This window comes from Terrapene carolina, unplaced genomic scaffold (assembly GCF_002925995.2).
Source record: "Terrapene carolina triunguis isolate 2854851 unplaced genomic scaffold, T_m_triunguis-2.0 Scaffold247, whole genome shotgun sequence".
In the NCBI taxonomy this organism is placed as follows: Eukaryota; Metazoa; Chordata; order Testudines; family Emydidae; genus Terrapene; species Terrapene triunguis.
This window is the reverse complement of record NW_020664598.1, coordinates 3,121,218-3,144,043: the sequence shown is the minus strand read 5'-3', so window position 1 is coordinate 3,144,043 and position 22,826 is coordinate 3,121,218. Positions and strand designations below refer to the sequence as shown.

The 22,826-nt window shown below is 44.3% G+C and overlaps 1 protein-coding gene across 1 annotated transcript in view; it reads right to left on the bottom strand.

The window, feature by feature from the left end:
• The window catches only part of FAM227A (family with sequence similarity 227 member A), a 49,731-nt gene that overhangs the window by 24,425 nt on the left and 2,480 nt on the right, over positions 1-22,826 (bottom strand). The window contains exons 2-9 of the mRNA XM_026657538.1: positions 22,612-22,766; positions 20,235-20,320; positions 18,508-18,598; positions 14,605-14,708; positions 7,541-7,693; positions 7,127-7,228; positions 4,523-4,627; positions 2,582-2,705 (exon numbers count right to left, since the gene is read on the bottom strand). Coding sequence (XP_026513323.1) covers positions 2,582-2,705; positions 4,523-4,627; positions 7,127-7,228; positions 7,541-7,693; positions 14,605-14,708; positions 18,508-18,598; positions 20,235-20,320; positions 22,612-22,738 — 892 coding nt within the window. The 5' untranslated portion in view covers positions 22,739-22,766. The remainder of the gene's footprint in view (positions 1-2,581; positions 2,706-4,522; positions 4,628-7,126; positions 7,229-7,540; positions 7,694-14,604; positions 14,709-18,507; positions 18,599-20,234; positions 20,321-22,611; positions 22,767-22,826) is intronic.

The window sequence follows — 22,826 nt, the reverse complement described above, 5'->3', positions numbered from 1 at the left end:
TGAAAACCCACTCAATGTGCAGCAGCAGTCAAAAAAGCGAACAGAATGTTGGGAATCATCAAGAAAGGGATAGATAATAAGACAGAAAATATCATATTGCCTCTATATAAGTCCATGATACGCCCACACCTTGAATACTGCGTGCAGATGTGGTCGCCCCATCTCAAAAAAGATATACTGGAATTGGAAAAGGTTCAGAAAAGGGCAACAAAAATGATTAGGGATATAGAAAGGCTTCCGTATGAGGAGACATTAACAAGACTGGGACTTTTCAGCTTGGAACAGAGGCAACTAAGGGGGGATATGATAGAGATCTATAAAATCATGAGTGGTATAGAGAAAGTAAATAAGGAAGTGTTATTTACTCCTTCTCATAATACAAGAACAAGGGGCCACCAAATGAAATTAATAGGTAGCAGGTTTAAAACAAACACAAGAAAGTATTTTTTCACGCAACGCACTGTCAACCTCTGGAACTCCTTGCCAGAGGGTATTGTGAAGGCCAATACTATAATGAGGTTCAAAATGGAGCTAGATTCATGGAAGATAGCCATTGATGGACCTATTAGCCAGGATGGGCAGGAATGGTGTCCCTAGCCTTTGTTTGCCAGAAGCTGGGATTGGGTGACAGGGCATGGATCACTTGATGATTACCTGTCTGTTCATTCCCTTTGGGGCACCTGCCATTGGCCACTGTCAGAGGACATGATACTGGGCTTGATGGACCTTTGGTCTGACCCAGTATGGCCGTTCTTATGTTTTTATGTTAAGTAATAACAGAAAGAGAAAATACAGTTTAACACTTTTGTAGCACTTTTCATCTTCAGAGTTGCAACAAACATTAACTAAACCTCACAATGCCCCAGTAGCTGCTCTATCGTCCACAGTATACAGATGGAAATGCCAAGGGAGAAAGCTGGTAATTGGCCAAGACATCAGAGGAAATCTGCCCCAGGACTGGGTATAGAATTCAGGAGTTGCTTGCTCCCAATCCTATGTTCATAGCATGATTAAGACTAATATTAAAATTATTTCACTTGAGAGGAGAACATAAGAGGGAATCAAAGTAACAGAAAGAGAGAGTGATAGTGAAGGTGAGAATGAGACAGAGAGCAGAATGAAGAGACACATAGAAGTGGGATAAATTGAGGAAGGAGGGGGTGGTCAGAGGAGAGTGAAAACCCAGTTTGCATGGAGTATTCATTGCTTCAGAGGCTGAAAATGTCCATTGGACTTGTATCTCCTGTCTATCAATGAGGGATGAACTCCAGGAAGAAGACATCCCACCCAGAACACCTGACTCCCAGGAATTGATTTTATGTTTGCTGCAGGCCACCAAAGTGAGTAGGGTGATGGAGAAAGGATGACCAGGAATTTCTCCCAGAGATCTGGAAATTGTGTACCAGGGTCCCATATTTAGAGCTGGGTGAAATTTTTTAGATTAACAATTTAGTCACCAAAAAATGAAGTTTTGGTCAACCAGAAACTATTCATGAATTTGAATCAGTTTTGACAGAGAAAAACTTTTTCCAGGCCAGCAACCAGGAGATATGGATTCAAATCCCTCCTCTGAATCAGGCAGAGAGAAGATATGAATCCACATCTCATACCTCTCAAGTAAGGGCTTTAATTACCAGGTTATAGAGTTTTTGTCACCAGGGCCACACAGATTTTTGGGGATTCAGGGCAAAATCCAAAACCACACCCTTCCAAAAATGTACCACTAAGGGGAAGCCCCAGTGGGAGAGAGGGGAGGTTTGAAGAGCGAGTTCACCCCACAGTGGCGGCTCCTGTCCCACAGGAGGCGGCTCCTGGCCCACCTCCCCACTCTGGGCATGGTGACATGGCGCACAGGATCACAGTACCATTCTTCCTGACCACTTCTCCCTCATGATAGAGGGGCTGCCAGACCAAACCCGAGTGGCGCTGTGACCCACACACCAGGCTACAACCCATCTCAGTTTAGGGGCCCTCAAATGGGGGCCTGGGCAAACTGTCATCTCCCATACCCACCAGGCAGCCCTGGTCCTCATTCATTCTCTCTTTGGCCCAGTGAATATTTAAGTATTTCTAGAAAGTGAAACTGCTTCCACAGGAGAGACTGAGAGCAACCCAACTTAAACCAGCCTGGTGGTTACAATGCTCACCTGGGAGAGGGGAAATCTGAGTTCAAGTCCCTGCTCCAGAGTGGGGATTCAAACCTGGGTCTCCCATATCCCAGGCAAACACCCTAATCACTGGGCTAAAAGTTTCGGACATGGACATGCAGTTTGCTGGTCTGACAAAGACTTTTCAGATTTGCTGACACATTCTGAACATTTTCAGAACCGAACAGAGCATTTTTTCTAATTTTTTTGGTCTGCTCTCCAAATCAAAAAGTCAATGATTCACTCAGTTCTATCCTTATGTTCCGCTCTATTCTTTTTGCTCCCTAGTACCACAGGATGGAAGTGGGCTAGAGACATTTTTATTAAGGCCAGGGAAAGAAGGCAGTTTGAAAGGCTGGAAAGTATTCTCCTCCATTTGGCTGAATATGACCTGCACATATTGCCTTTTAAGCAGGAAGAAAAAGCCCTCTCACCTGCCATCCACTCTGACAGCACATTGCAGAGCTGGGACTTGAACTCATGTGTATTGAACCAGGATCTTGGAAAGCTGGAGCAGAAGCAGGTGTACAAGGTTTGGCTCAGCAATGAAGGGAAAACCTAAGGGTTAAGGAAAGAAAAATCAGAACTCCATCAATCTAGACAGGTTAGAGGAGAGATGTTGGACAGACTGTTCTTTCTTAGAGCTTAAAAGGGCTGTATTCCTTCCTCCCATATACAGGGACTATCCAAAATTCCAATCCACACAGATTCAGTGATAAAGGAATAGCCTCAATTTTAATATAAACAATCATTTAGCTAGCATTGTAATTTTGTTTCTTGTGCCATTTCTCCTGCTTGTTTTTTTTACATTAGAAACATCAAGAATGTTAAGTCGGGTTTGTTGGAAGACTTCTTTGTGTACGTGGACCTCTCATACCTTAACTGAGGGGATGAGTGGGATGCTGAATCCTAAACAAAGCCATCCTGTCTCCCAAATATTTGTTAAACACTGGCATTACACAGGTGTTCAGACACACAAACCAAAACCTAAGTTTCAAACAGTTTGAATAAAAATCTCTTCCCTTCATAATTGCTCAACTTTCAGTCCCTTGTGATGTCACTAGTTTTCCAGTCATATAGGGTCTTCTAGGAGGAGACATGAATTTCTAAATCTAAGAAACAAGCAGAAAAATGTTTGCACTGTTGGAAGCAAAAGAGGAGACAAACTTTTTTTTTTTTTCTTTGAAGGTCATGTTTACCAAAAGGAAGCAAGAGGCCACAGAATCAGATGGGCCTTCCGTGTGGAAATACAAGACCCCTGGGATGAGGATAAAAGACTGAAGTGAGAGGAAGAAAGAGCGGCAGACAACAAAGTCAAGGGAAAATGAAGAAAGGAAGCTGGGGCAGTAAATAAATAACTCAAGTAGAGAGGGCAGAAAGAATTGGATGGAGTGCATCTCAGTGGAGGCAAAGGAGCAGGGTGGGGGAGAAATAAACCTATCCCCTCAAAAACAAAAACCACCATGGCATTAACATGTCATTTGCTGCCATCACATACGTCACTCTGCTTGTGTGTTCTACCCCTTCCCCTATCCCGAGTCTGTCTTGTCTGTTTAGATTATAATTTCTTCAGGTCAGGTACCATCTATTAGTCTATGTTTGTACAGCAACTCACACAATGGGGCCACATTCTTGGTTGTCCCTTAGGCACTAATGTAATAAACATGATTAATAAATATAATAATAATAATTAATAATAAAGTGTGAGAAGAATGCTTCAAGCGTGGGGAGAATTGGAGAAAGAAAAGGCAATCACAGATGCTGAGTCAGATGGAGAATTAGTTTTCAATGAGACAAGGAGATGGAAGGAGTCCAAAATAAAGAGGTTGGTGATCAGGGTTAGTTTCTTGGAGGTGAACCAGAAATTACAGAAGAAACAGAAAGGAACAGGGAATTCAGAGGATGAGTAAGGATGAAGAAGAAGAGCCTGTGGGATGGGGATGAAGGCATGAGGATGAACAAGAGGAGGGTATGAAGAGTGGATCTTGATGGGGAGAGACAGAGCTGCTCCTCAGATCTCATCACCCCTACCCATGATTTTAGATTATTAAAAGATATTCACAAGACAAGAGCATGAACCATATTGGTCATCATGGAGCATTCCAAACTGTGGGGATATCAGACAAGATAGTCTGCTATTCAACAAGAATTCAAATCCAATTGATCACGGCACATTCCAAGCCCTGGAAGAATTAATTAGTAAATGCCTGTACAGCATTCTAAAAATATAAAGTGCTATATATGGGGTAACTGTTGTTAGTGTCAGATTATCCCTGTGGCCAGAGATAAAGGGGCGGATAGTGGTGGGTATTCCCAGGTTATTTCACTGCTTAAGTGTAAACTCTATTGCTTTTTCTAAACCTTTTTACACTCACTTTAATAAGAGCATTCTGGTAGCGGAACTTGTGACAGTCAAACAGGAGGGCGGCATAATTCTTTGCAATGCGATTAAACAGACGTCCCTGAATCTCTCTATTTGGCTACCAAGAAAGAAAGAAAGGAATGAATAATCAGAGAAGCATTCACCTACTCATCAAACCACAGCAACATGGAGATCCTCAAGCCTGTCCGAAGGTTTGTGTACGTGAGCAGAGTGGATTGATTTAAATCAAAGGGATTTAAATCACCAATTTTAATAATGATTTAAATCAGCAAACAGGAAACCTTGATTTAAAGAATCTATTTTAATCTTGTTATCTATTTGTATTCATTAGCTATTTTTCTAAATAAAGTTTGAGTCTCAGTGGGTGGTAACTATTAAAACATGTTGATTTGTAACTAAATAGCGCCTTTACACTAAATTTGGTACATCTGACCTCCTTTATAAAGCATTTTGAGATCTACTGATAAAAGTACTATATAAGAGCTGGGTATTATTTTTATTATTTTATTTTGCTAACCACGATGATACACTATATTTATGGACATTTATTTAAGCAATTATATAGCTTAACATACATTAAGTTTAAAATGGCGAATGATGCATTTCTTATTTACCACCTGATGATTAATTTTTTGCTCATGATTTGTGTCAAGGAACATCTGGATGAAAATTGGAATTCAATTAAAAATGCACAAAACATAATTTAATTTTTGTTATTAGTTAAATAAAACTACCTTAAATGTTCTGGATACATAGGGGGAAATATAAATTTATCAAAACATATTTTTCATTTAAAACTAGCTGATTTGTTAAAGTATTATCTGTAGTTATGAATTTTGAACTGACTGTTTCTGGTCATCAACTTCCAATCAGTTTCTCAACTTTGAATGAGCTAATCATTGAACTGAACTTGTTGAATAACCTGAAATGAAGAAGAGGCAGTCAAATGTTGGTTTAGAACTTCAACTTTGGTTCCGGGTGCTTAGCCAGTTCAATGGTTGGACTTTCTTTAAAACTTCAGCAGCAAAGATGTACTGCTTGAATATTACTTTTTAAATTTAATTTAAATTATTTTAATAGATTACAATAAGTGTAGGTGTTAACATAGAGTGTAATAAAAGACAGTTACCTTTTCCATAACTGGTGTTCTTTAAGATGTGTTGCTCATGTCCATTCCATATTATGTGTGTGTGCTCGCCACATGCACCGATGCTCGAAGTTTTTCCCTCAGCAATATCTGTAGGGGACCGGCTCTAGTGCCCTCTGGAGCCTTCCCTACCCTCCCCACATGGCACCGCCGGCTCCCCCCACCCTCAGTTCCTTCTTGCCGGAAACTCTGACAGTGGGGAAGGAGGGCAGGTTGTAGAATGGACATGAGCAACACACCTTTTCCGTAACTGGTGTTCTTCGAGATAACTGTCTTTTCTTCTTCGAGTGCTTGCTCATGTCCATTCCATATTAGGTGACTCCAAAGCACTACCCCTGGAGGTCAGTAGGAGTTCACGGACGTGTAGACTGCAACACAGCTCTGCTGAACCCAGCGTCATCCCTGGCCTGCTGAGTGATGGCATAATGAGTGGTAAACATGTGAACAGAGGACCACGTTGCACCTCTACAGATGTCCTGGATAGGGATGTGTGCCCGGAAGGCTGCTGAAGATGCCTGAGCTCTGGCAATCGGCGGCGGCAGAATCCCCACCAGGTTGTAACAGGTTCTGATGCACTAGGTGATCCTATTTGAAATCCTCTGCGAGGACACCAGATGGCCCTTCATCCTATCCGCTGTAGCGATGAACAGCTGAGTTGATTTACAGAAAGGCTTGGTACGTTCTAAGTAAAAAGCCAAGGCCCTTCAGATGTCCAGCACGTGAAGATGCCTCTCTTCACTGGTCTTGTGCAGTTTGGAACAGAACACCGGGAGGAAGATGTCCTGATTCGTATGGAAAGTAGACAACACCTTCGGCAGGAAGCCTGGGTGGGGCCGCAGCTGAACCTTGTCTTTGTAGAAGACCGTATATGGCGGTTCTGAGGTCAAGGCTTTAATTTCAGAGACTCGACTCGACGACGTCACCACCACCAAGAACGCAACCTTCCATGACAGGTGGGAAAGGGAGCAGGAACCCAGTGGCTCAAAGGGCAGGCCTGTGAGCCTAGAGAGGACCAAGTTAAGATCCCACTGTGGGACAGGAGTCCATACCTGCGGGAAGAGTCTCTCGAGCCCTCTCAAGAATCTGACCGTCATGTCATGGGAAAACACCATCTGTCCTTGGATCAGATCCAAGTCTTATACAGTGCTTGTCCCAGGCAAATTCCTCCCTGGCTATTTAAGGGATTTGTACAGACCCTAAATGCCACCACAGTGGGAGGGAGAATACCTCCTCTAGTCTGTATTGCATTGTAGGGGCTGGCTGGAGCAGGTATTCACTCCCTACAAGGGACAGATGGAGCAGGAGTGGACCACACTGCACAATTTCGACCTTTTTTTTTCAATATTATTTTAAGACACTTATCAAACTTTCCTCTGGCAGAGACTCTATACTCAGTTGAACCGTGTGAAATACATCAATATCCAGCCCCTGTCCTAGTCTCTTCCTTACCTGATATAAGTGGAGAAAAAACCACCAGAAGCTGTCCAACAGGATAGCATGGGAGACTGGAGCTGTGAGAAACTTCTGCAGCATCTTTGAAGGAAAAGGAGTCTGACAAAGAAATGAAACTTTGCAACATCATGCAGCGCAGACAGATGAAGATACACTCACAAGGCAAATCACTCTCTGATCTTCACACACCCTCTCTCCTGTTCTCAACTCTACCACGAATCCATCCTTAAGAACCTCCGAATCTCTCATTCACAAAGCCTTACAAGCAGCACGCCATTTCTGAGAAACAAATGCGCACATTCTCACAGCACTCACACACACATTCACATACATGTGCATGGCATATCCACTCATATGTAGGTACACGCACATAAGCACACATTTGCTGCTCTTTGTAAGTATGCAGAGTACCTTCCCACTTGCTGACTTTCTCTGGGCACACACCACCTTCTCTATGACTTCAGCCAGCTCCGTCCCATTAGGCAGCGGTGTTGGCTCATGCTCGTTGTAGCCTGGGTATTGATACAGTTCCACCAGCTTGTTCTTTTCTGATGTATTCTGAGGCTAGGGTGACAAAGAGGGAGGAAAGACACAATACAAAACACATATACTGATGACAAGTGCCTTCAAATCCCCCAGCCTGGTGCTTTATGTCTCAAGGGCAGGAACTAGCTATTTCAAGACTTCAATTATCTGGGTTGTGAGACTTCAATGGGGAGTTTGCGAGGTGGGGGTTGGTCACCAGCCCATGCCCATTCCTTGTCCCCACTGAAATGGATTTGCTCAGGCACTTATAATTGGTTCAGATACCAGGAGTGCCCTATAAGGGTTTTCGAACCTGTCCCATTGGAGTCTATGGGAGTTTTGCCATTGACTTCAGACCCTAAGTGTTGTGCTGATTCTCATGGTGGCTACTCCGAAGTATCACACAAAAGATTTTGAGGTTTCACTCCTGGAGGACTGGTTGCAAATGGCTGAGTGTCAGATCATGGTTTGAGAGGCTGAAAATCACTGGTCTACCAAAGCTGACACCCAGCAGAAGATGGAACGAGGGGAAAGGAATGAGAAGAGTATGCTGCAGTCTTTATACTAGTTGTTGTTCTTTTCCCTGTGTGACTTCCCTTATCCTCTGCAAACTCCAGGGAGAAGGAAATCATGATTTCCATTTGTACAGAGCACACTACTCTTGGGTCTGTGACTAGTTATCCATTGCTAGAAAAAGATCCAGAGTAAGATGCCAGAAACTGTTAGTGGCATGAATGTAGCAGCTACACAAGAAACTGAAAGGTTAAGATTATTTAGCTTGACGAGGAGAAGTTAGAGGGGACTTGATTGATGAGTCCAAAATGATGAGCGGCCTCAGCCTGATCTACACTCGAAACCTAGGTTGATATAAGTTGCCTCCCATCAACCCATTTATGCATGAGTCCACACTCAAATTTGTCTCCTGCCAACGTAAGTGTCCCATTACAGGTGACATAGTAACATCCCCTCCCTGAATGGCACTGAGCCATGGTCGACACAGTGAGAGTGTAGACACTGCACGAACCGTGCTGACCCTAACAGTCCTCCAGCAGGTCTCCCACAATGCTCGACAGCAACCACTCTGGTCACAATTGTGAACTCTGCTGCCTAGGGGTCACAGAGAATGGAAGTTACCAATCCCCCCCTTTAAAACCTCTGTGTATTTTTGAAATGCCATTTCCTGATTGCCCAGCTTGGTGAGCTCACCTAGCAGCTCTCCCTTGTTGTGTACAGCTGCCAACTGACCATACTGGTCACACGCTCTAGACACACTCCTGCCTGGAGTAGCAGGAGACTGTGGATCTCCTGGGCCTCTGGGGAGAAGAGACTGTGCAGGCACAGCTATGGACCAGTCACATAAACATGGACATCTACAAAAAGACTGCACTGGGGATGCAGGCAAAAGGGTACAACAGGGATCAGCAGCAGTACCACATGAAAGCAAAGGAACTGCAGCAGACATTATGGAAGGCCAGGGAGGCCAACAGACGATCTGGTGCCAAGCCACAGACCTGCTGGTTTTACAACTAGCTGCATGCCATACTTGGTGGAGACCCCAACAGCATCCTTCAGATCACTATGGATTCCTTGGTGGAGCCTAAGAGAGAGACCCCTGCTGTGAACAGCCAGGAAGAGGAGGGACATGTGGTGAGCGGGTTCTGCTATGCTGCAAGCCAGGATCTTTTAGAGACTCCACTGCAGTCTAGACATTCCTGCCAGCTGAGCACAGATAAGCCAGATCCAGGGTAAAGAATCATAGAATCCTAGAATATCAGGGTTGGAAGGGACCTCAGGAGGTCATCTAGTCCAACCCCCTGCTCAAAGCAGGACCAATTCCCAACTAAATCATCCCAGCCAGGGCTTTGTCAAGCCTGACCTTAAAAACCTCTAAGGAAGGAGATTCCACCACCTCCCTAGGTAACCCATTCCAGTGCTTCGCCACCCTCCTAGTGAAAAAGTTTTTCCTAATATCCAACCTAAACCTCCCCCACTGCAACTTGAGACCATTACTCCTTGTTCTGTCATCAGGTACTACTGAGAACAGTCTAGATCCATCCTCTTTGGAACCCCCTTTCGGGTAATTGAAAGCAGCTATCAAATCCCCCCTCATTCTTCTCTTCTGCAGACTAAACAATCCCAGTTCCCTCAGCCTCTCCTCATAAGTCATGTGCTCCAGTCCCCTAATCATTTTTGTTGCCCTCCGTTGCTCCCTTAAAAAAAATAAATGTGAAGATGGTGCCAGGCTCAACCCCAAGTTAGCAGAACACAGGTTTCTGCTTTTCATTGTTTTATTCCTACCAGATGAAGAGGAGAAGAGGTAAAGGTACAACAAAACTTAGAGGTAGAGCTGGTATCTGCTTTTCTTTCCCCTGTCAGGCTGTGGGCGGGCTGTGTAGCAATTTGTTTATGTACATAAGGATGTTCCTTGTATCCTCCTGAGGGATCGTGATGAAATTTTCATGGAGATGGTCTGCAATCCTCTCCTGAAGGTTTCTAGAGGTGGCTGCTTGATTTCTTCCTCCACGGTAGGCACCATTGCAGTAAACAGGCTAGCAGCATATGGACTCAGGAGGCTTCAGGATCCCAGCAGCAGCTGTGCTCTCTGTGCCTTTGTTACCCTCAGGAGTGAGATATCAGCTAAAATCATCACCACCACCACCACCTGTGACAAATAGCGCCAGTACTCAGTGCCATTGCCCTGTACTCGTATCCATGGAAACAGGGGCCGAAATTTTCCTGTTTTACACAACCAAACAATTCCCTCCTCCCTCACCCCCACTCCTGGTGGGCCATACTCACCTTGGCTGCAGCTGGAGAGTGGTGCTGTGCAGAGGTGATTCAAGACTGAAGTGTCAATAAGCATGTCTGATTTTAAAACTTTTATGGGCATAAAGAAGGGAGTTCTGAAACTAAACATTTTACTTTCTGTTGTGACTGTAAATATAATCTTTCATCTGTAGCTGCTGCCGTTACAGCCCTGAGAAGTGCTCCCTCCACACCCACGGGACACCAGTCCCTGATGAGGAGGAGGAAGAAGCAGACTACAGAGGACACGTTCAGGGAGATCCTGCAAACCAGTGCTGCATCAGACCATGAAAAGAAAGCCTGGAAAGTGAATATAGCAGACAGCTTGGAGAAGGAAAGAGTGGACAGGAGAAATGCCCAGGAGTCCTATCAGGGAAGGAAGAGGGAATCTTTCTTTGGAGCTATCAAGTTGGCCGATGTATGGCTTCATGAGTCGGGAGGAGCAAGGGGTACTCTGGGTCCACCAGAATCACAACTGGTATTTCAATATCGCCAATGGTCAATATCCACCAGTCAAGAAAGCATGTCACTGTGTGCAGCTTTCTGAACAGTCCTCTGTTCTTAAAGATGCAAGCCTCATGCCCACACTGATATGGGAGAAGTGTCCCCAGCGATCCACCAATGATTGCATAACCATAGATGTACTCTGTTGCAAGGTGGGCTGGTGCCAAATCAGGGATGTGCTGTATATGCCCCACCACAGTTTGGGAATCCTAGAGTTGCAAATACATCCACATGTTCCATAGAATCTCTATGGATAGTAATTTCATGCTCTAATAAGAATATAACATTAGGGATCTATTATCGACCACCTGACCAGGACAGTGATAGTGATGATGAAATGCTAAGGGAAATTAGAGAGGCTATCAAAATTAAGAACTCAGTAATAGTGCGGGATTTCAATTATCCCCATATTGACTGGGAATATGTCACCTCAGGACGAAATGCAGAGACAAAATTTCTTGATATTTTAAATGACTGCTTCTTGGAGCAGCTGGTACGGGAACCCACAAGGGGAGAGGCAACTCTCGATTTAGTCCCTGAGTGGAGCACAGGAGCTAGTCCAAGAGGTAACTATAACAGGACCACTTGGAAATAGTGACCATAATATAACAACATTTAACATTCCTGTGGTGGGAAGAACACCTCAACAGCCCAACACTGAGACATTTAATTTCAGAAAGGGGAACTATGCAAAAATGAGGGGGTTAGTTAAACAGAAATGAAAAGGTACAGTGACTAAAGTGAAATCCCTGCAAGCTGCAGGGACACTTTTCAAAGACACCATAATAGAGGCCCAACTTAAATGTGTACCCCAAATTAAAAAACACAGTAAAAGAACTAAAAAAGAGCCACCGTGGCTTAACAACCATGTAAAAGAAGCAGTGAGAGATAAAAAGGCATCTTTTAAAAAGTGGAAGTCAAATCCTAGTGAGGTAAATAGAAAGGAACATAAACATTGCCTAATTAAGTGTAAAAATGTAATAAGAAAAGCCAAAGAGGAGTTTGAAGAACGGCTACCCAAAAACTCAAAAGGTAATAACAAAATGTTTTTTAAGTACATCAGAAGCAGGAAGCCTGCTAAACAACCAGTGAGGTCCCTGGACGATCGAGATACAAAAGGAGCGCTTAAAGATGATAAAGTCATTGTGGAGAAACTAAATGGATTCTTTGCTTCAGTCTTCACGGCTGAGGATGTTAGGAAGATTCCCAAACCTGAGCCGGCTTTTGTAGGTGACAAATCGGAGGAATTTTCACAGATTGAGGTGTCACTAGAGGAGATTTTGGAATTAATTGATAAACTTAACAGTAACAAGTCACTGGGACCAGATGGCATTCACCCAAGAGTTCTGAAAGAACTCAAATGTGAAGTTGCGGAACTATTAACTATGGTTTGTAACCTGTCCTTTAAATCAGCTTCTGTACCCAATGACTGGAAGATAGCTAATGTAACACCAATATTTTAAAAAGGCTCTAGAGGTGATCCCAGCAATTACAGACCGCTAAGTCTAACGTCAGTACCGGGCAAATTAGTTGCAACAATAGTAAAGAATAAAATTGTCAGACACATAGAAGAACATAAATTGTTGGGCAAAAGTCAAGATGGTTTCTGTAAAGGGGAATCGTGTCTTACTAATCTATTAGAGTTCTTTGAAGGGGTCAAGAAACATGTGGACAAGGGGGATCCAGTGGACATAGCGTACTTAGATTTCCAGAAAGCCTTTGACAAGGTCCCTCACCAAAGGCTCTTACGTAAATTAAGTTGTCATGGGATAAGAGGGAAGGTCCTTTCATGGATTGAGAACTGGTTAAAAGACAGGGAACAAAGGGTAGGAATAAATGGTAAATTCTCAGAATGGAGAGGGGTAACTAGTGGTGTCCCCCAAGGGTCAGTCCTAGGACCAATCCTATTCAACTTATTCATAAATGATCTGGAGAAAGGGGTAAAAAGTGAGGTGGCAAAGTTTGCAGATGATACTAAACTGCTCAAGATAGTTAAGACCAAAGCAGATTGTGAAGAACTTCAAAAAGATCTCACAAAACTAAGTGATTGGGCAACAAAATGGCAAATCAAATTTAATGTGGATAAATGTAAAGTAACGTACATTAGAAGAAATAACCCCAACTATACATACAATATGATGGGGGCTAATTTAGCTACAACGAATCAGGAAAAAGATCTTGGAGTCATCATGGATAGTTCTCTGAAGACGTCCATGCAGTGTGCAGCGGCAGTCAAAAAAGCAAACAGGATGACTGACTGAATGATTTCCCATTGACCAGGTGCAATCCGGAGCTGCAAGCTTCCACAGTGAGATCATCCCTCACTTCTGAACTGTAAGTGCAGGTCTCAGTTTTGTGTCCTGCGTGGGAGGGCTGAAGCAAGATCAGCACACAGATCCTGGAAGGTGGCTTTTACATCAGAAAGTTCTACAACCACTGCTCATCACCACAAAGCTGCATTACGATGCAACCCCACCTGTCAGTGCTCATTTCTCAAGCCCAGAAGCAGCGCTTCACACTCTGCAGCTGATCCATGAATCCCAACAACCTTAAATTGGTTTTTGCTATGTCCCTTAGCAATCTGTCCTCAAATAAATTGTCATGTCCCCCATTGTTATACTTCCTACAGCTCTGCAACTACTGGAAGAGTCAGTTGTTCTTTGTTTGCAATGTTCATGACAACAGTGCAGAGCTGTGTGGGCGCCATGCTTCTGTCAGAGATGGTGGACAAGTGCTGCGTGGGTTTGTGGGGTTTTAAAAAAGGCGTGAAAATTATGGGATAGGGATGGCATTATGGGATGGAGAAAACTGCATGATGGGAACTTGACCCACCCGCAGTCTCAGAGTTCCCTGCGCAACTCATTTCTACCCGATAACACATTGCAAAAATGCACAATGCTTAATTTGTGCCAAGGCTTGCCTTGTACCTCTAGGCTTGACAGTTCATAGCCCCGGCATCTCTAGGCTTGCCGCTTCAGTTATGAAAGTAAAAAAATTGCTTGAGCCCCGGCACCTCTTTCATTACAAATTAAGCACTGGTGGTGCGTGACACACTAGGGCACCTACCAATGGTGCACTGCACTTTGCAGTGAGATGAGCAAGCTTGATGAGTATACAAAGTGCCAAAGCAAGCAGACAAGTGTGCATGCTCACAAGTGAATATACCAACTGCAGTGGCTTTATGCTAATATACTTTGCACTGACTAGTTTGTAGTGTAGACCTGGCCCTAGTGATAAGAAGGGGAAGGTCTGATCTGTTACCTGTTCCACAACAGAACACAAGCAAGACTTGTGAAATTGAAGGACAGAAAAATTTAGAATCAATAAAAGGAAATAATCCTTTACAGAGGATACAGTATAATCAATCTATGGAACTGGTACGAAATGAAGGAGGATACAGGAATGGATGGACCAGTGATATGATGCAATTTGTTAGGAGGGGGGGATAATGGACTAGACAGACCAGTGATCTGACACAATAAGCCAGTTCCTACATTCCTATGCACCCATCCCAAAAATAAAAACAAGCATCAATTATTTCTCCCAGCAATCTAGAGAATTGGACTCTGTCTCTTTCCAAGAGATGTTGCATATGTGTAGGGGAGGGGAAGAATTCTGTCCCTTCTCATAGGTGATCTTACCTTCTTGTAGGTGAGCTTGGTCTGAGATAGTGGGTCAAAGTCTGACGCACGCATAGAGTGCTCATACTTCTGGGCAAAGTGGCATATCTCCTTCCTATCTCTGTCTGCAGCAAGAAGATAGAAGAATGAGACTACTGAGAGGCTGAAGAGCATGATTGAGGACACAGCAACACAAGCCAGGAGAATTTCAGCTGAATCAGTAAGGTGAGGCAGCATGCTACTGTCTACCCTACTTCATTCCAGCGAATAAGAATGAGGATGAATAGGGAGAATGGACGTACCGTTCCCCGCTATCTCACTATTGAAGAATCAGTTAAGGTACTGGCTCAAGGAAGTAAAATAGCAAAATTATGATGACATCCAGGTTATATATCAAATAAGAAACACTATTATAGATCTAGGAACAGTTACCTTTCCAACAACATATGGGGGAAGACAACCCTGTAGTTAAGGTACAGAACTAGTAGCCAGCTTGGTTCTATCTCTGGCCCTAGCACATAAACCCTACATGACCTGGGACAAGTAATTTAACCTCTCCCTGCCTCAATTTCCCCAGCTTCAAAATGTTTTCTTATTTCTTTACTGATTCATAGATTCCAGGTCCAGAAGGAACCTTTGTGATCATCTAGTCTGGCCTTCTGTACAGCACAGGCCGTAGAAGTTCCCCAAAATCATTCCTAGAGCAGGAAAAATATCCAATCTAGATTTAAAAAATTGCCAGTGATGGAGAATCCACCATGACCCTTGGTAAATTGTTCCAATGGTTAATTACTCTCACCATTACAAATTTATGATTTACAGTCTGAATTTGTCTAGCTTCAACTTCCAGCCATTAGATCATATTACACTTTTCTCTGCTAGAGTGAAGAGCCCATTATCAAATATTTGTTCCCCATGTAGACTGTACCAAATCACCCCTTAGCCTTCTCTTTATTAAGATAAATAGATTGAGCTCCTTGAGTCTATCACTATAAGAGATGTTTTTTAATCCTTTAATCATTCTTGTGGCTCTTCTCTGAACCTTCTCCAATTTATCAACATTCTTCTTGAATTGTGGGCACCAGAACTGAACACAGTATTCCAGCAGTAGTAGCACCTGTGCCAATTACAGAGGTAAAATAACCTCTCTACTCCGACTCGAGATTCCCGTTTATGCATCCCAGGATCGCATTAGCTCTTTTGGCCACTGTGTCACACTGGAGCTCATGTTCAGCTGATTACCCACCATCACTCCCAAATCTTTTTCAATCAGTGTTCCCCCTATAAGTGTGACCTGCATTCTTTGTTCCTAGATGTGTATATTTAACCATATTAATACCCATATTGTTTGCTTGCACTCAGTTTACCAAGTGATGCAGATCGCTCTGAATCAGTGACATGTCTTCTTCATTATTTAACACTCCCTCAAGTTTTGTGTCAGCTGCAAACTTTATCAGTGATGATTTTATGTTTTCTTCCAGGTCATTTATAAGAATTTTAAATAGCATAGAGCCAAGAACTGTCCCCGTGGGAATTCACTGGAAACACATCCATTCAATGACAATTCCCCATTTACAATTCCATTTTGAAATCTACCAGTTAGCCAGTTTTTAATTCATTTAGTGTGTGCCATGTTAGTTTTATATCGTTCTAGTTTTTTAATCAAAATATCACGATACCAAGTCACTTCACAGTAGCATTACAAAGCTATATTCATTAATTTTTATGAGGTTCTCAATTACTGTAGGCATGAGTGCCTTACACATGCCAACTGAAAAATAAATGCCAAAACATTTAGCTCTTAATATTTTAGGGGGTGCTGATGCACAATCTGTGTTCCAGGTTACCGGGGGTTCCTTAAATCAAAACAATGAGATTTGCTAATGATGTATGTGATAATGAATATTATTTATCATATCTATACTGCAGGATTATTCTCACACCACTCATTTTGGTTCCAATGCTGCAAATATTTATGTACGTGAATAGCCCCATTGAACTCAATAGAACTATCTACATGCATAAAGTTCAGCGTGGGCAGGGCTGGCCTTAGGGAAAATGGCACCCTGGGCGAACTTGCATTTTGGTGCTTCTGGCCCCCATGGGCATGGCACCCCCCGCATTTCCTCTTGCCCCCATGAGCTCCCCAGGCTCCCCACCCTGCCTTCCCCCCATACACTTGCACTGTGCCCCCTTCGTCCCAAATGCCTGCTCCCCCTCCTGCACCCATAATCCCTACACCCCTTCACTCCCAACCTCTGCCCTCCCTGCACCCCAACCCCCCAACCCCTGTCCCCTCCTGTGCCCCCTAACCTGTGCACTGTGCCCCCTTCACCCCAACCCCTGCACTCCCTTCCTGTGCCCCAATCCCTGCACCCCTTCACTTCTACCCCCTGCACCTCCCTCCTGAGCCCCTAACCTCTACACTGTGCATGCCTCCTCACCCCAATCCCTGCCCTCCTCCTGCACCCCAACACCTGTCCCCTCCTGTGCCCCTAACCCCTGCACTGTGCCTGCTTCACCCCAACCCCTGCACCTCCCTCCTGAGCCCCAACCCCTGCACCGTGTCCTTCATCCCTGCCCCTCCTGTGCCCCAAATCCCTGTGCATACCTCCTTCACCCCAACCCCTGCCCCCCCAACACCTGTCCCCTCCTGAGCCCCTAACCCTTGCATCCCCCTCCTGCACCCACGTTGGGAAACTGACCTGGATGCATAAAGCAGCTGGCATTGCTGCTTACTCCCCCACTGGACTGCTGCTCTCCTCCTCACAGCCCCCTAGTGACCTGCATCCAGGTCACTTTCCCTGCTGGCTGTGTAAGGGGAGGGCAGGAGAGCAGCAGCTCCTGATGCCTTGCACAGCCCAGGTGGGGAAGTGACCTGGATGCAGGGAGCCCTGGTGTATGTGTTGGGGAGACTGTGTGAAGGAGTGTGTGAAGGAAAGTGTGTGTGTGTTGAGGGGAGTGTGTGTTCCTGAGGGAGTGAGTGAGTGCGCTGTCTCTTTAAGAAAGCACTCAGGGTCAGGAGCCTGAACTAGGCTTGTTCAAACACAAGCAGCTGCCAGCAGCTCCAGACCCAGAGAGGCAGCAGCACACACAGATTCCCACTGTCCCGTCACCCCAGTTTAGTGGAAATCGGGTACACGGGTAGGGGGACACCCCGCCATCAGCCCCTCCGCCCCACCCCCACAGAGCAGACAGTGGGTGGGACAGGAACAGCAGTGGCTGCACACGTGGAGCAGGGCGGAGGAGGGGCATCCCTGCTCCAGAGGAGTCACCTGGCTTGAGGGCTGGTCGTCCAACTGCCCCCTGCAGCTCAGGTTTCTCCCCCTCCCCTACGCTGCTGCTCACCTGCCTGCCCTGCCGCCTCCATCAGTCCAGCTGACCTCTCGGCAGCAGGTCAGGTGGGAATCCAAACCCTGCGCACGACGTCCCCTTGGGCAGGCCGCACTGGGCAAGGGCCGTACAGCCTACCCCAAAGGCCGGCCCTGAGCATGGGCATAAGTATTCACAGATTCAGGGCCTAAACTCCCCAAACCCTGTCCCAATTATTCACTGGGCTCAAAACCTGTCATGGATTCTCTGCAAGAGGTATCTTTGTTTGTTTCAAAGTCCTGATCAGGAATCTAGAGCTGTCTCCAGGACATGAGGGCACACACTATTTATACATTCAGAATTTCAAAAATTACATGGTAAAATTACTTTTTGCTAGGGCAAATACTCAAGGAGGGTGTGAGCTGCTGGAGATGCCGGTGGCATTTCAATCTGGAGCTTGCAGGAAATGTCCTAATGTGGGACTCCACTGGAAGGGGGATCATTAATACCCCAGTATTCATTGGCAGGAAATGTCCTGATCTGGAGCACCTTAAGCTGTACTCATCTCCCCAATAACAACCCCGAAGATATGTAATTAGAAAGCATGTGTGCCTCTGTCCCTGGATGTCTTGAAGTGCTTTTTCTCTCTTCTGAAGCTCTTCTGTCCAGAGTATCTCTTTAATGATTCCAAGTCCTCAATCACCTTCAACAATAACAAAAACAACAGCAATTGGTGTTAGGGATTAATTCCACACTACGTTTTGGGGCTTGGGAACAAAAGGACCCCAGACTCCAAAAGCAGCTATTTGAGCTCAAATGTTTTCAGTTCTGAAATATAATTCTACAATCAATTAACTCTGTCTCCTGCTTCCTTTTTCTGTTATTATCTTTCCTGCCATTGCTCTTCCATTCTCTTTCCTCTCCCTACTACATACATACCTACACACACAAAATCCAGTTAATTCACAAAATGCCCATTCAAAACTGCAAGATTCTGTTCTAATTTTGGGGGTGTCCTCCCTATAATTTCCCCCCCTTTAAAGGACTCAGTAATTTCCAGCACCTACTCTCCTCGGAAGCGTTAGGAGGCCACTATTTTGCAACATCTACCCTGCTGGAATGATGCATTGCCCAAATGTACCATTAGGAGACACTCCTAAATTACTCCTGGGGGAATTCTGTGCCAAAAAATTAAAAATTCTGCAACAAAAAAGTAAAGATTCTGTGAATAATATTTTCAGATTTTGCAAAATGCTGCATATTTTATTTTTCAAAATAACACAATATAATCCAATTTCAATTATTTTTGGTCATTCATTTCAAAATACCTGCCAGCAAGTATGTCTGTAACAATACAGACAACAACAAAAAGATTCAGAAAATGTTTTTTGGCAGATAGATTCCTTACTAGGCATATTAATACAGAACTCTGAGTAATAATTCATTTAAACTACAATACAGAACCGTATTTCCTGCACTTCCCAGAAGCTGTGCAAAGGCTGGGGGAGTCAAGGGTAACAGAGGAGCTGAGTGGGAGGGAAATAATTGCTGGGAAGCAGCCTGCATGTGAACCTGGAAGGTTGTTGGGTATGGGTGGGAAAAATATAGAAGAGTTTTTTGGGGGGGACAGCAAGGGACTGTTAGGGAACTTCCCCCATGCAGATCCTGGCTGACCCCTAGCCTCTCTCAGTCAGGCACAAGTGTCCCTCCACCCCCAATCCGACACCCACACCCCCATCCCCACATGGCCCTGTACCCCCTGCCCCTGTGTCTCTGTGCCCCAACTGAGCCACTCCCCTGTCCCTATGTGGCCCTGCACCCCCTCCCCATCACCATGTGGCCATGCACCTCCCTTCCCCCTGTGGCCCTGAGCCTCCACTCCCATTGAGCCCCTGCCACAGTCTGTCCTCCCACACTAGCCCTTATGAGCCCCTGTCTGACCCCCCAGCAGCCCCACACTGTCTGTCTCCACATAGTCCCTGTCTCCTGAACTGGCCCTACAGACGCTGTGAAGAAGGCTCTGCAGGCTCTTTCTCTTCCCTAGCTGGCTGGGAGTAGCTGCTGTGTTCTATCACCACAGTTCCCTCTGGTGGGCAAAAGGCAGTACTGCAGAAGTTATTTTCTGCTGGAAGCTGCTGCTATGTTCTATCGCCACAGCACCCGCCGGTGGGCAAAAGGCAGAACTGCAGCAACTTTTCTGCAGAAGCTTTTTCTGTACAAAAAAATTAAAATATGCATGGTTCATTAATTATGTGTGTGCACAGTGGCGCAGAATTCCCCCAGGTGTACTAAGTCTATGCTTTTCCTTGCATACGCTGCAGCAAACTGTGTTTACTCACCAGGTCACCAGTGTGGAATTTTTCCAGCTCCAGTCGCAAATGTGCAATTTTCTGGTTCACTTTCTGCATACTGCCAATTGGGCACACTGAGAAGGTAGGTATGTTAAGGAACCTCTTTGGAGAATATTAATAGGTGTAACAAACCAGACAAAAAATCATGCTGCTACTCTTTTTCTGATACTTTCTCTCTTTGCTGCTATTTCTCTTCCGTATTTTCTCTCTCTTTGACTTGTTTTCCCCTGTCTCTGCAACCCTGACTCATCTCACTAACTACACAATCCAAATCTTTTCAGAAAAGCCTCCAAACCGGTTGCAACTGGTATCCGTACAGTGGAGCTGCAGACTTTGGACTACCAACAAAATGTTTGGCAAATTGGGGAGCCCTTGAAAAATTAAAAGGGAAGGAATATATATTTTGATTTTGCCTCAAAGAGATGCTTCTCATAGGCTCTAGACACCCTGCCATCCATTAAAATACATTCCATACCAATAAATACAGTCTGTACCCCTTGTTCACCCTTTTTTACAAGACCATGATAAATGTTGTACTAAGTATGCCTTATGAAGTATCACTTCAAAAATTCAACATTCTGAACATTATTGTCCTGGTAAAATATGTGTGGCAAAATTGTATGTAAAAAGTTACAAGATTCTACTGTATAATATTGCTGTAACATGATCCAAATTTAGAAAAGCAAGCACAAACCAGTTCATCAGAAAGAAAAGACAACCAACACCTTAGCCTGGTGTCAACAAAGTCAAGGGGACCATCACCTAGTTAAATGGCCATTCTTTGGCAGGAAGAAAGGTGTAAGCAAGAACTTTATATATTGACAATAGAACTGGGGGTTCCCATGTAAACAGACGGGCTATCACCTGAACCCCAGCTGGAGATAATCCTCAAAGAGAAGGGAGTGGTGTAAGAACAGAGAACACACACAAATTACCTCTCTACTCTACTTCTCTGCTCATGGCAGCAACAATGCCTGAAGAGACACTGAACTGGGGGAGGCCTAAAAGCTTCCAGCCATTAAAGACTACATAGAGCAGGTGATGAGAAAAACCTTTGCTTTGAATCTACTTAGCTTGGTAAGTTACATACTAGTTTGCATGTTATCTTTTTATTTTCTTTGTGACCAATTCTGACTTTTATGCCTCTTTACTTGTAATCACTTAAAATCTATCTTTCTGTAGTTAATAAACTTGTTTTATTGTTTTGTCTAAACCAATGTGTTTGGATTGAAGTGTTTGGGAACCTCCGCTTGAGATAACAAGGTTTGTGCATATCATTTTCCACTGATCAATTGACAGACTTTATATGAGGTTGCATCATCCAGTAGAGAGCAAGGCAGTATAAGCCACATTTCTGGGGGAAAGTCTGGGACTGGGAGTTTGCTGGTATTGCCCTGTATGGAATTCATGAGTGGCTGGTAATTCATCTGGGAGTGATTTTGCATGCTAGATGCTGTATGTGAACTGGCCAGGAGTGGTTGTTCTCCCAGCAAAGCAGTGTAAAGGCACCTCTGATTGGAGAATTGAGGGGACACAGCTGTTCAACAGTCTAGAGTGTACCCTGAGTGATGTCACAATAACCTTCACAGCACAATACATTAGCCAGTCATCAAGAAATATAACAGCAAAATCTCCCCAACCATTTACTGACAGTCAACAAGTTTGGGCTATTACAGACCAAGTGCTGTTGAAACAAATCAAGTCTTACCTCACCCTTCCCCTGCATCTGAGCAGTTCTTAATTGCTGAAATCTCAGCATCATGCCCTTATCAGAACAGCCCAAACCGTGGTGAGTTATGTTTAGTTGGCCAAGTGAAGCAACCCCTCACACCCAACTCAATGACATTTCTTTGTGTGTCTGTAACATGATCATTGTTGAAAATCACATCTGATCAATTCCAGAATCTCAGGAAATCCTCTAGGTATCAATGGGCAGAACCCTATTGATTTTGGTGAAAGTCAGAAAGTTAGAAAAGCCTGATTTCCATTAAAATCCCTATTTAGTCACTGAGGATATAGGGTGAGATGGTGACCTCATCATTAGAGTTCAGTCAGGGTTAGTGGAGCCCTTAGCTGCCACCCTCTGCCACACCCACACACTGAACAGAACCCTATTGATGTTGATGAAAATCAGAAACCAAAAAAACCAAAAAACAAAAACAAAAAAAACCCACTGATTTTAGAAACCCCAAAAGCTTGATTTCCACTGTTTATCAAAATCAGAGTTCTGCCCATCATGGGGGATGGGGGCAAGGGGCTTGGCTGGAGTGGAAGCACAAAGTGCCCATCTGGGCATACAGCTTGGCCTACATAAGCAACACAGTATGTGACTTTCTAGCATTGATTGTTCACTGGCAGAAGATACATGAAGGTTTCTCATTTAGGCTCTGCTGCATGTCCAACTTCTCAGTCTCCTTTGCTTGTTTCAGGGGCAATACCCCCATAAATTCTTGGAATGGGTTCATCGGTGAAATATTATTTAAGGCTGCCATGTTTCCAGTGTAAAATATAAACTAATTCCTAGCAAAGTGGGAACAAAACATTTCCATTACAAAAATATTTTTATAAAACCTCTTCTTT